This window comes from Priapulus caudatus, unplaced genomic scaffold (assembly GCF_000485595.1).
Source record: "Priapulus caudatus unplaced genomic scaffold, Priapulus_caudatus-5.0.1 Scaffold174, whole genome shotgun sequence".
NCBI lineage: Eukaryota > Metazoa > Priapulida > Priapulimorpha > Priapulimorphida > Priapulidae > Priapulus > Priapulus caudatus.
Genome location: NW_014577235.1, coordinates 333,846 through 345,920, shown reverse-complemented (window position 1 = coordinate 345,920; position 12,075 = coordinate 333,846). Strand labels below are relative to the sequence as shown.

Sequence of the window (12,075 nt, the reverse complement as noted above, 5' to 3'; positions counted from 1 at the left end):
GACACCGCGCGCGGCGCGCGCGCGCGGCACACGCAAAAGAGAGAGAGACGTGGATGTTACTACACGGAGCAAGCTGTAACGTTAGTAACTCCCGCGGCCTTCCAACACGCGTAGCACGCGACGAAATGCCAACGTCGCCCCGAATGTTGGTTGGTGTCCCCACTCTTACTGCGTCACGTGAGTGGCCCGACATCACGCTCTGGTCATCGTTTACTGCGTGTCACATTGGCTTACTACGCGTTTTAGCGGTTGGACATTGGTAGTGTCACACATTTATCTGTGTCGCGTTCTTTGATATTTGTAGGCGTGCGCATTTACTCTGTCACTGGGAAGGAATATATGAGTTACATTTATTGTGACACCTTTGAACACTTTAATGTTACCATTTAACTGTTTTACATAAAGGTCACATATTGTCAGCATTTTTATGTGTCGCGTGTTGGATATCGCTAGTTCGTCGCATTTTGCGTGTCATGTGTGATAGACGAATAACGTCTGCAAATATTTTTCACACATCATTCCCCGACCAGTTATAATTTTTTATGTGTTGGGGTGGGTGGTGATTCCCTGCCCCCTCTGGCGCCACCTCTGCGCAGGGGGAAGTGTATTAACCAGCACTGGGGAACCCCTTCCTTTTCCACACAATTAAATTGGGTACGCTTGCTCACCACCACCATCGAGTTATCCCGTTCTCATCTCTCGATACGAAATATGAGGAAGTTTGTTTACACCCATCGGGGTACCGTGCAATTTCCAATCCCTCCACTAGCATAATGGGAACATTGATATTTTTAGACACAGGGGTAAATCGGGGAGGATGCTGACTACATATGTACACAGGTGCTGTATATTACTATATATGTAGTTATATGTTTTACAGGTAAGGGATGCTACTATATATGTATTATATATGTAATTACATGTGTTACAGTTGAGGGATGCTACTATATATGTATTATATATGTAATTACATGTGTTACAAGTGCTGGATGCTACTATATAGGTATTATATATGTATATTTACATGTGTTACAGGTGAGGGATGTGTCATACCCTACAGTGCTGTGCATCGTAAGCCCAGGTCGTTGAAATCTGTCAAACAAGAGGTGTGGATACCAGGTGTGTCAATCAACGTGAGTGTAGTGGAGGCCTACAGACAGCAAACCAAGGATGCTCTCAACCCTAACATGTAAGAGCATAGAAGTACGAATGTGTCTGCTATCTGTGTTCGTGCGTGCGCGTGCGTGCATGGCAGTACGCGCGTGTGTATATCTGTGTATTTATGTGTCTGCTAGCTGCGTATATGCGTGCGTGCGCGTGTGCGTGCATCCGTGCGCGTTTGCGTGTGTACGTGGTTGCATGTGTATGCGTGTGCGTGCGTACATACGTGTGTCCGTGCATACGATTGTGCGTGTGTGCGTGCGTGCGTGCGTGTACGTACGTGTGTGTGCGTACGTGCGTGCGTGCGTGCGTGCGTGCGTGCGTGCCATGTGTGTCGTTGTGTTGTGTGTGGTGTATATATGTGTGTGTGTGTTGTGTGTGTGTGTGTGTGTGTGTTGTGTGTGTGTGTGTGTGTGTGTGTGGTGTGTACTGTTGTGGTGTGGGTGTTGTGTGTGTAGTGGTCTGTTATCATATATGTGTGTGTGTGTGTGTGTGTGTGTGTGATGTGTGTGTGTGTGTGTGTGTGTGTTGGTGTGTGTGCTGTGTGTGTGTGTGTGTGTGTGTGTGTGTGTGTGCGTGCGTGCATTACATTGTGTGCGTGTGTGCTATGACGCTTCCGCCGTTGCTGTGGCAGCCTATGTCGTCGCTGGAGCATCGGCGGCTACAAGTGGGAGATCGCGACGAGCTACATAGCACTTCCAGAGGCCTCCACACCACCTCACGTTCTCCCGCGGCGAGCTCAGTGTTCAGCACCCCACTCTCCACGCAGCAGAGGCATCAGACGAGGCTCTGCCCAGCTTCCCGGTCATGAACGACAGCGTGACAGGGCCCCCCCGGCCACCCCCTCCCCCACCCCCGACCGGCGCCCGCCCCCCCCCCCGCACATACCTGCACCCCCCCCCCCCCCCCACCGCCACCCGCCCACCCCCCCCGCCTACCCACCCCCCCCCCCCCCCCCCCCCCCCCCCCCCCCCCTCCCCACCCCCCCCCCCCCCCCCCCCCCCCCCCCCACCCCCCCCCCCCCACCCCCCCCCCCCCCCCCCCCCCCCCCCCCCCCCCCCCCCCCCCCCCCCCCCCCCCCCCCACCCCCCCCCCCCCCCCCCCCCCCCCACCCCCCCCCCCCCCCCCCCCCCCCCCCCCCCCCCCCCCACCCCGCCCCCCCCCACCCCCCCCCCCCCCCCCCCCCCCCCCCCCCCCCCCCACACCCCCCCCACCCCCCCCCCCCACCCACCCCCACCACGCCCCACACCCCCACCCCCCCACCTAGCACGCCCCCACCACCCCCCCCCCCCCCCACACGCCCTCCCACCGTCCCCCCAATCAGCCCCCCCCTCCCCCCCTCTGCTGCTTTTCAGAGCAGACTCGACGCCGGTGAGCATACGCGGGCTAAACGTGGGATTGCTTAGAGAAAGAGATCTTGTGATTTAGGTAGCTTTCGGTAACACGGTTTGGGTAAATAACCTTCGTCCACCGATGATTGAGAGGGCCTCTGGTAGAAGTTTAACTTCCGCACACTTCCCGCCGCTTTACCACATACAAACCAACACAACCGCGCACAGACCATCTATGCGTCATCAATCATCCATGCAACCGATCAATACGTAATCACATTATCATCATCATCATCATCATCATCATCACTACCACCACCAATCGCCGCCACCGCCACCGCCGCCATCAACAACAAAAACAACAATAATAACCACAATAATAATAATTATTATTATTATAATAATAACAACAACAAAACAACAAAAAACAACAACAACAACAACAACAACAACAACAGCAGCAGCAGCAGCAAGTAGACAATTCAACAACAAATAGATAATTCAAAAGTTCCTTTGAAGTTCCTACCACTTTTCGCGCGAATCATCATATCTTTGCTGGTCTCACTAACTGACGTTGATATGTGTTTGGCGACAGTTGGAGTTCTTGGAGGTGAGCTACCTGTCGTTCATTGCTGGTCTGGGAGCTAAGCTGAAGGAGGGACACGTGAGGAAGTCAGGCAGGAGGACATCCGTGCACCGACATGCGCCTCAACATCAAAGCTTGTGTCCGCAGTGCGCGAGAGGTACGCATGTGTGTGTGTGTGGTGTGTGTGTGTGTGTGCGTGTGCGTGTGTGCGTGTGTGCGGTGTGTGCTGTGTGCGTAGCGCTTGTGCGGTGTGCGTGTGTGCGTTGCGTGCTGTGTGTGTGTGTGGTGTGTGTGTGTGTGGTGTGTGTGGGTGTGGTGTGTGCGTCTGTGTGTGTGTGTGTGTGGTGGGGGGGGGGGGGGTATGTGTGTGCGTGTGTGCGTGTGGCGTGTGTGCGTTGTGTGGCGTGTGGGCTGGTGCGCGTGCGCGCCGTGTGTGTGTGTGTGTGTTGTGGTGGGGGGGGGGGGTATGTGTGTGCGTGTGTGCGTGTGTGCGTGTGGGCGTTGTGGCGTGTGTGGCGTGTGCAGCCGTGCGCTGCCGTGTGTGTGTGTGTGTGTGGTGGTGATCGTGCGTGTGCGTGTGTGGTGTGTGCGCGTGTGTGTGTGCGTTCGTGTGTGTGTGGTGCATGTGAGTGTGTGTGTGTGTGTGTAGTGTGTGTGTGTGTGTGTGTGTGTGTTCATGTGTGTGTGTGTGTGTAGTGTACGTGTGTGTGTCTGAGTTGTGGTAGCGTGTTGTGGCGTGTGTGTGTGTGTGTTTGTTGTATGTGTTTGTGTGTGTCGTGTGTGTTTGTATGTGTTTGTTGTGTGTGTGTGTGTGCATGTGTCGTTGGTGTGTGGCGCGCGCGCGCCGCGCCGCGAGTGGTGTGTGTGTGTGTGTGTGTGTGTGTGTGTGTGTGAGTGTGTGTATATGTGTGATAGTGTGTGTGTGTGTGTGTGTGTGTGTGTGTGTGTGTGTGTGTGTGTGCGTGTGTGGTTGCGTGCATGCGTGTGTGGGTGTTGGTGTGTGTGTGCGTGCGTGCGTGCGTGCGTGCGTGCGCATGTGTGTATGTGTGTGCGCGCGTGTGTGTGTGTGCGTGAGTACATGCGTGCGCGTGCGAGGGGCGGTGTGCGTGCGTGCGTGCGCATGTATGTATGTGTGTGTGTGCGTGAGTACATGCGTGCGCGTGCGAGGGGCGGTGCGCGTGCGTACGCGGGTCCCGCGGGTACGGGTGCGTGTAAGCGAGTGAAGTATGACTGTCCCTGTTCGCACGAGCAATAACAGCTAAGCAACTGTGCGCAGCTTCGTAGGCGTTGACTGAGCCACTTTCCCGTTGTTATGATTTTCGCCACTTTGACTCAAGTGAGACTGTTCAGTGGCAACCCTGGTCTATTCAGAACGCTGCCCTCAAACGGCTTTAAGATGTTGGGAGGAACCGTTTACTTGTCATACCAGAATGTGAGAACAGCACATGGGGGTCAGCATACATTGGTTCAGAACAGCAGGCAGCAATTTATAAGGCGGTGGGAAACACACACAAAATTCTGGTTTTCCTCGATAGTTTAGCTGGGTTTTGCATGCGCTAGTATGCCCCCCCCCCCTGTTTATTACTTTGTTTCATTCCTATTCTTTCCTTCTATTATACCGCCACAAATTCAGCGCGCGTAGATATTAATTAGTACACGCGCGTAGATATAGGGACCTTCTATGCACAATCTTTTACACGCGTACTCCTCCTGTATACTGTTTGCATGGTAGGAATTCATGTCTCAGTTTGTGTGGTCATGATTCAAAGTTGGTTTCTTTCGTTCAGCAATTTATGGTCATTTCTCATTACTTCTCTTACTAAGATGGTTTGTGCTAAAAGACACGTACGTGGCTTACATTCGACCAGAAGATGGCGCTGTGTGTCACGTCCAGCTCATGGATAATGGATTTCAAGTACATAGCGGTCAGGCAGAGACGAACGTCAAGCACGGCATCAAGATATGCAGCTTGTCAAGGTATACGTACCTGTGCGCTCTCATTACAGTAACTCACATTTGTCACGCATGCAAGTGGCGAAATCCTACAAACTATAACAGTATAACAAAAATTACAGTTCTGAAATATGTAAACCATGATTGCACAACATGGTGGTGGGACAAATGTTAGAAGAACGTACCGAAGACTACCACAAGTCGAAACTAGTCGTACATGGCCAGCTTTGTATAGCATTTCATCTCCAGAAACTTTGCACAATATGGCATCCAAGAATATATGCATATTGAACCCACGGGGGTAGCACAGTGGAGGTGTGGCCTGTGGAGGCCATCCAGACCTCTTCTTCCCAAATGCTGGTGGAACCAACCGTATTCGATCCATGGAGGGACACGGAGCAGTTGATGTTAATCAACAGGTTTGCATTGCAGGGAGCTGCTGGTGCAGTGTTGGACGAAGCGTAAGATGAAGGAATGGTGCGCAGACATCAAGCGTGCGATGGAAACATCCGGCAAGGACTTCATACAGACTAACAGATTCGGATCGTTCGCTCCCGTCAGACCCGAGTCCTGGTGCAGATGGTAAGTGGACTTCCTGGCTTCCTAGACTACGACCCTGATACATAAATCGTCATCGCCGCCGCCTTCGCTGTTGCCATCATTGTCATCCTATACCTAAACCTAACCAGCCTAACTGCCAATTGTCAATTCAATCAAATCTAACCCGCTAATCTAACCACAATCGTATTATCATTCTAAGCCCATCATTACAATCAGGTGTCTTGATGTAGCATTAAACTGGGAGATCATGGAAAGAAAAAGAATTAAGAAGAAGAAGAAGAAGAAGAAGAAGAAGCAGCAGCAACAGATATGCGAGTATGCATGCACTATAGCTGTTCTCTTACACCGTGTTCATCTGCTGCTAGGTTTGTGGACGGAGCAGGCTACTTTGACGCAGTGGCTTCGGCGATCGCTGAAGCAAAGGAGGAGATATTCATCACAGACTGGTGGCTGAGTCCTGAGATCTACCTGAAGCGACCGGCTACACAGTGCGGCAGCTGGCGTCTCGATCTGCTACTAAAACGCAAAGCTGTACGTTTATATATATTATGTCCCTTATTAAACCTGCTAGCTGAATGCAACACTAAGACCTGAAAGCTGGCTTTTATAAATGCCAATTTCATAAACCTGTGCATGTCCTAACGTTATGTGCATGACCTCATGGTGCCCTCTATTCCATTGCAGGATGAAGGAGTAAAGGTATTTGTCCTGCTATATAAGGAGGTAGAAGGTTGCCCTGGGCATCAAGTCAGCCTACACGCAAGAATTTCCCTCAGCACAGAAGACACCGAGACAAACATAATGGGTAGGGTGGTGCCGGCCACTCGAGTCATTGCTAAAAGCAGAGTAGTCGCATACAGTCTTGTGTTGTGATGCGCGTGTTTTGCATGTGGCGGGAGCTTGCAATCTGTATGTGTGACATGAGCAGTGCCTGCGTCTCAGCCTGACGCACGCCCTCGCGGACGGGAACCTTGCTCTGTGGGTCACCGACGAGAAGCTGGTGATATAGATCAAGCGATCGCCTTCGTCGGGACTGGACATGTGGCTACGCGCGCGGGGACGAGCAACAAGCACAGGTAATACACAGCTGAACGTAGCCGTGTGAGACAAAACATCCATCTATAGACCCCTATGCATGATATCATATCATCTCGTTATCTCTTTCTCTTACGAGGTCTCGCATACATTACCACTGCTTAGAGGTAAGGTAACAGATACAACAGTTTCAGACAACACAATCATTGGTGAGTAGCAATGCAACTGCCTTGTCGTATAGAAGGCAAACTAAATAGGAAAGGTTATGCATATAAACAGAGTAAAGGCAAATCAACAGTATAAAATGAGCCATGGCTCAGAAGTAATACATTTACAGAACAAATCAACTATATGTATACTATAATAACAACGTATAATGTAACTGCATGTTGTTTGTCTGTGTCCACAGACTGACCGATCTGGAGAGGGTCCACTACTGCCTGCTGGCATACAGTCTGCCTGCAGGAGTCAGGTATGGCTGACCTTGTTGGTGAGGCTGACAGGTGTACACATGAACCTGGCAACGATCCAGCTACCAACACAGGTACACTCAGTTACATGCACGCACACACGCGCATTTTTTTAATACGAGTATATTTTCATCTATATATCTTCTATATATCTTATTATTTACGTCTTATACTTTATATATGTGTGTGTGTGCGTGCGTGCGTGCGTGCGTGCGTGCGTGCGTGCGTGCGTGTGGTGTGGAGAGAGAGAGAGAGAGAGGAGAGAGAAATAGAGAGAAGCGAAGAAGCAAGGAATTACAGAGGCAGAGACAGAACTAGTGACAGTGAGCATGTGTTTATATCGGCTATGATTGCCTAACTATATCTTGTAGGGAACAGCTGTGAGACAATTAACACTGATCCAGAGTCAAGCCACGAGATTGCCAGCTCCAGTGGTAGCCCAGCCGCCAGCAGTGATTCCGAAACACTGAGCACTAGGAATAAGGATGCCAGGGCTCCAAAGATTACCAAACCAGAGACACTATATGGCACTTGGGCAAGTTTCTATGGCAACCATCATTCACCCTCTAGTCAGTTCCACGTAACCATCAAGACACGTATCATTACAGAAATAAAATACGTATTGTATGTATTCGTATGAGAATGTCATCAATTCGGGTTGTCCTATATTATTACACTGCTAACAAAACTTACTCGCAGATTGCTTGCATTTCAAATCGCATAATGTTTCATGGGTTCCCATCGGCTGCCTGTTTCTGATGGTATTGTAAAAGCGTTCGAGTCATCTTGATGTCGCATGGGTAACAGCGTTTGCTCCGCGAGCAGCTGAGAGGCAAAGACAGAGAATGCGAGAAGCTTCGAGCACGATCTCTGGAAGCCGGCCGGTTTCCTGTGAAGGAACAGTACGTATCATCACCACCACGGGGAGCCACGTGTGTGCTGCACAGCGACGACATACAGCATATAATCATGATAAATACTTGTATCATTCAGTAACACCAGGAGTGTCATAGTATAGACACACACACACACACACACACACACACCTATATTATGACACTCCTGGTAACATGAAGCGCTCATAATCATGCAGTGTAATTCTGGAGAGTGCGGCGATGCAATATTAGGTTTTCTAATGCTAAGCCGACACTATCCGGATCGCCGAGTGCGATTTGAGGCTTACGATGATCGAGATGTATCTAGTTTGGCTTGCGGGAGGCTTAAGATTGGCTGGGAGGTCAATTTGGCCGGCGATTCGATTTTGAATGCGGGAGCAGATCGGGGTTCGGATAGTGTGGCGACGCGACCTATACGAACGAGCCGGATACGTGCTCGGCATCAGTGTGCCCATGCCTGAGGATCAACGACGCTGGAGAAAATTGACCACTCACAGAGCTGCGGCAATGGGACACCGCATTTGAAATGCGAAATGGCATCAAGCGCCATGGGAAAGCACTCCCGATGCCTTAGTGAACACGCTAAATCGCGCTTGAACGCCACGAGAGTGCGCCATGGTTGCGTCCACGTTAGAGCGGACAGTGGGCGGTGGCCTGCCGATCTGAGGTCGCGATCGGGTCGGATAGTGTGGGCGGGGGCGGTTCGATGCTGTGGCACAGGCAAAAAAAACGGATAGAGTGTGGCGGCTAGGCAAAGTCTGTTTACATGGTGTGAAATAGTTCTTCATTGATGCAGATAACAAACATCTATTATATAATCAATCGATTCATATTGTGACTTGTTGGCTCTCACCAAATAGAACCGCACCGCGACTGTGCCAAAGGCGTTCTCCTGTGGACACTAAACCGACAAGCGCGCGTGGTCGGCAAGGATTTATCCAACTTCATTTTCCAGAGCGTGACCAAATCTGATGCCGGCCTTCTCAGGTACCCCCCATAGAGGAGTAGAGTAAGAAAAGAGAGAGAGAGAAGGGAAGGAAAGAGAGAAATTTATAGAAGAGAAGAAATTGAGAACGATAACACAACATGCTGCCATTGTATACCATAAGAGGTCGTTCTTGTGTTTGAATTACCAGATTGACCGTAAAAGAAGTGACCCGTGCGGATGCCCGTGGCAAAGAGCATCGGGATCGTGTTTACGGCGGCCCAGCCGCGCCGGACCTCGTTCGTCACTTCTTTGTAACAGAGCGTTGGAACCATGCCAAAGTGAAGGCGTCTGGCTAGCGAATTGAAAACGCTTGTAATCTCGAGTTTTACCAGAAAGTAGCAAATTATAACCTACTTTTTTGTCGTACATCCAGTAGTGCCAGTGCATAGAACTTCATCGTCGTTGAAGAGCCAACGTGTCCTGAAGTGTGAAATATAAAAAGTCGGGGAGAACGGCATAATGTAGGCACAACTCGTGCATCAGAAAGACCGTGTTAACGCAGTTTGCTCAGATAATAGGTTGTAACCCTTAAGCCCTGGTCAGCAACAGAAAGCCACGACGCATTGTGCAACGGACACGACAGACAACATTTTGGCAAATCGTGGTCATGCGGGGTTCGTCCGGCAGAGACAGTCCTAGGCGAAATTTGAGCATCGATGCAATCGAACTTCCGCGTACGTGCAGCAAAATTCGAAAACTGCCTTTTTTGTTGCACGATTGCTTTAGTGCGTATCTAGTCTTTCTGGTTGTCGTGGAGTACTGTCCTAACAACAGTTTGCGACAGTCTTGCGACTGCGTGCGCTAAATAGCTTGTCGTGGTACGCAAGAAGAAATTTTTTAGTCAAACAATGCTTACGATATCGCACGACTGTCCTACACACTGTCTCACCGCTGTCGCAGAACAGTCGTGGACAGTTGCAAGATTGGTCCACGATATATATTTTCGGTAAGAGGCTCGCAACAGACATTGCAAGTCTGCGTGCGTTAGTCCTTGGCCGTTAGTCTTGGCACACATATTTTCGTGTTTTTTGAGGGGTATATAGCTCGGCGAAGAACAGCTTGGATTAAAACTGCCTGTCGCGCGAAAGGAGATGGCGCTATTCCGACCTGAGCGACTACGCGTGGCCTGCTGAGGGGCGTGCTGAGGAAGCCCAGCACGAGCATAAATATAGTTCTGTTGGCGTTGATCCCGGGCCCGGGAGCGAGCGCAGGAACCGGCGAAACGCCCTGACGTTGGTGGGTCGGCTCAGTGATCGAGCGTCGCTTTGATGTTGGGAGCCAGTATGAGTACTCTGATGGCAGAGAGTTGAGGGCGGGTGACTTCGTGGGTTCGTGCAGCTGGAGTCTGGCATGTTTGGCACGAGCTTGTTGCTGAGTGTCGGCCGCCTCGCATCAGCCAGAAGGGCCAACTTGCTAGGCTTAGCCACGCATTTCTCTTGTTGGCGTGTTCTTCTTGAAGCAATCCTGGATCACTACTTGATTAATGAATGACAATTATGCGTAAAAAGTCGGGCAGAACTTCGTGTATCCACTTGATATAATCTTCTGGCAGCAAAGGCAGCAACAGACCGGGCAGCTCGTTATATAAGTCGGAAGACGGGACGCGGCGAGTGACCCACGAGTGACACGTGCCACAAGTGACGCTCACGACGATGACCGCAGCGTATGCCACACTTGGGCGCCAGTCGGCACGACTGTAGCACGTGCATGCCAGCAGAAGTGAACCACCGGACGCTGTTCATGTGAAAAACAGGTCCCCCGACAATGCCCGACAACTCACGACTGACGCACGACTGACTTGCGACACACCCACGACATAACCACGACATATCTTTTTTTTTCTGTCGCGTCCCCATCGCCAAACCATCTTTGATGTGTCGTAGCCCTTGTGACCACTCGAAATACATTTCGGGCATGTTGCAAGATCTGGCCACGACAAATATTTTATGGGTCCACCACGACAAAATTTCGTACGATCCGTTGTGACCGGGGCTTTAGCAACGAAGCTTGCAGTCTATAATATCAAAGTTTATAGAAGTATTCTCCACAATTGTCATATTCTTATTTTTTTCCCATTTAAGTTATTATGTGTCTATGCGTTATTTTCTTTATATATCCTTTGTTAGCCGACACCTCTTACAAAATGGCCACCTGTCTATAAAGGACGCATTTGGTCAAAAGCTATTTACATTATTATTAGCTCTTGATTTGGTGCATTTGTAGTGGGTTGACTTGTACTACGCTAACAATATAATATGCCAATGCTAATATATGATGCTGATATATGTACAGACAGAAAAGGCAAAGTTTGACGACTATTTTCCACTCCTTTTGCCGAAATCTTACGACAACATCACGATTCTACCCGAGTGGAAATGCAATGCTATCAATTGCCAAGTCCAGGTAAAGGCTGTTTACCCACAACAGTGTTGATACAATTAATCGAAATAGATATATACCGAGATGAATATCTAAAAGGTATATATATCTATTTCTATGGTTGATACTAAGTGGCCACTAGAGGGCAGTAGTAACAGTATAGGTACCCTGAACATCATCGCTGTGAAGGACAGTAGCGAGAGTATAGATACCTTAGCTATATCCATCAATGTGTTGCTGGTAGTGACCAGCAGGGGGCAGTAAGGTAGCAGTATAGATACCATATATATAGTCTATCATGGTGTTACTGGTAATGACCAGTGCAGATGGTAGAAGAGCAGCAGTATAGTTACTCTGATCATCATCATGTTGTTGTTGTTCTAGGCTCTGCGCAGTGTGAGTAACTGGTCCATTGGTATAAAGAAAACTGAGGATTCCATCCACCAGGCTTATCTGACAGCCATCAGAGAATCTAAATACTTCATCTACATAGAGGTAACTAACGCTATAGCAGTGCCTGTCTGTCTATCCACCTATCAGTTATACATTCTGCCTTTATATTGTTTTATTTTTAATGTATGCACGGCGGCTTCTGCCCTTGTTCATTTCTATCTTTATACCATATTTCTCATTAGATCTCTTTATTATCTCTGGCAATCTCTCTCTCTCTCTCTCTCTCTCTCTCTCTCTCTCTCTCTCTCTCTCTCTCTCTCTC

The 12,075-nt window shown here is 49.8% G+C and overlaps 1 protein-coding gene across 1 annotated transcript in view; it reads left to right on the top strand.

The window, feature by feature from the left end:
* Nucleotides 1-1,798: 1,798 nt before the first annotated feature.
* Nucleotides 1,799-12,075, top strand: part of LOC106806678 (phospholipase D2-like) — a 24,319-nt gene continuing 14,042 nt past the window's right edge. The window contains 6 exon segments of the mRNA XM_014808690.1: nucleotides 1,799-1,828; nucleotides 3,088-3,147; nucleotides 3,150-3,235; nucleotides 4,903-5,055; nucleotides 5,464-5,613; nucleotides 5,958-6,123. Coding sequence (XP_014664176.1) covers nucleotides 1,799-1,828; nucleotides 3,088-3,147; nucleotides 3,150-3,235; nucleotides 4,903-5,055; nucleotides 5,464-5,613; nucleotides 5,958-6,123 — 645 coding nt within the window.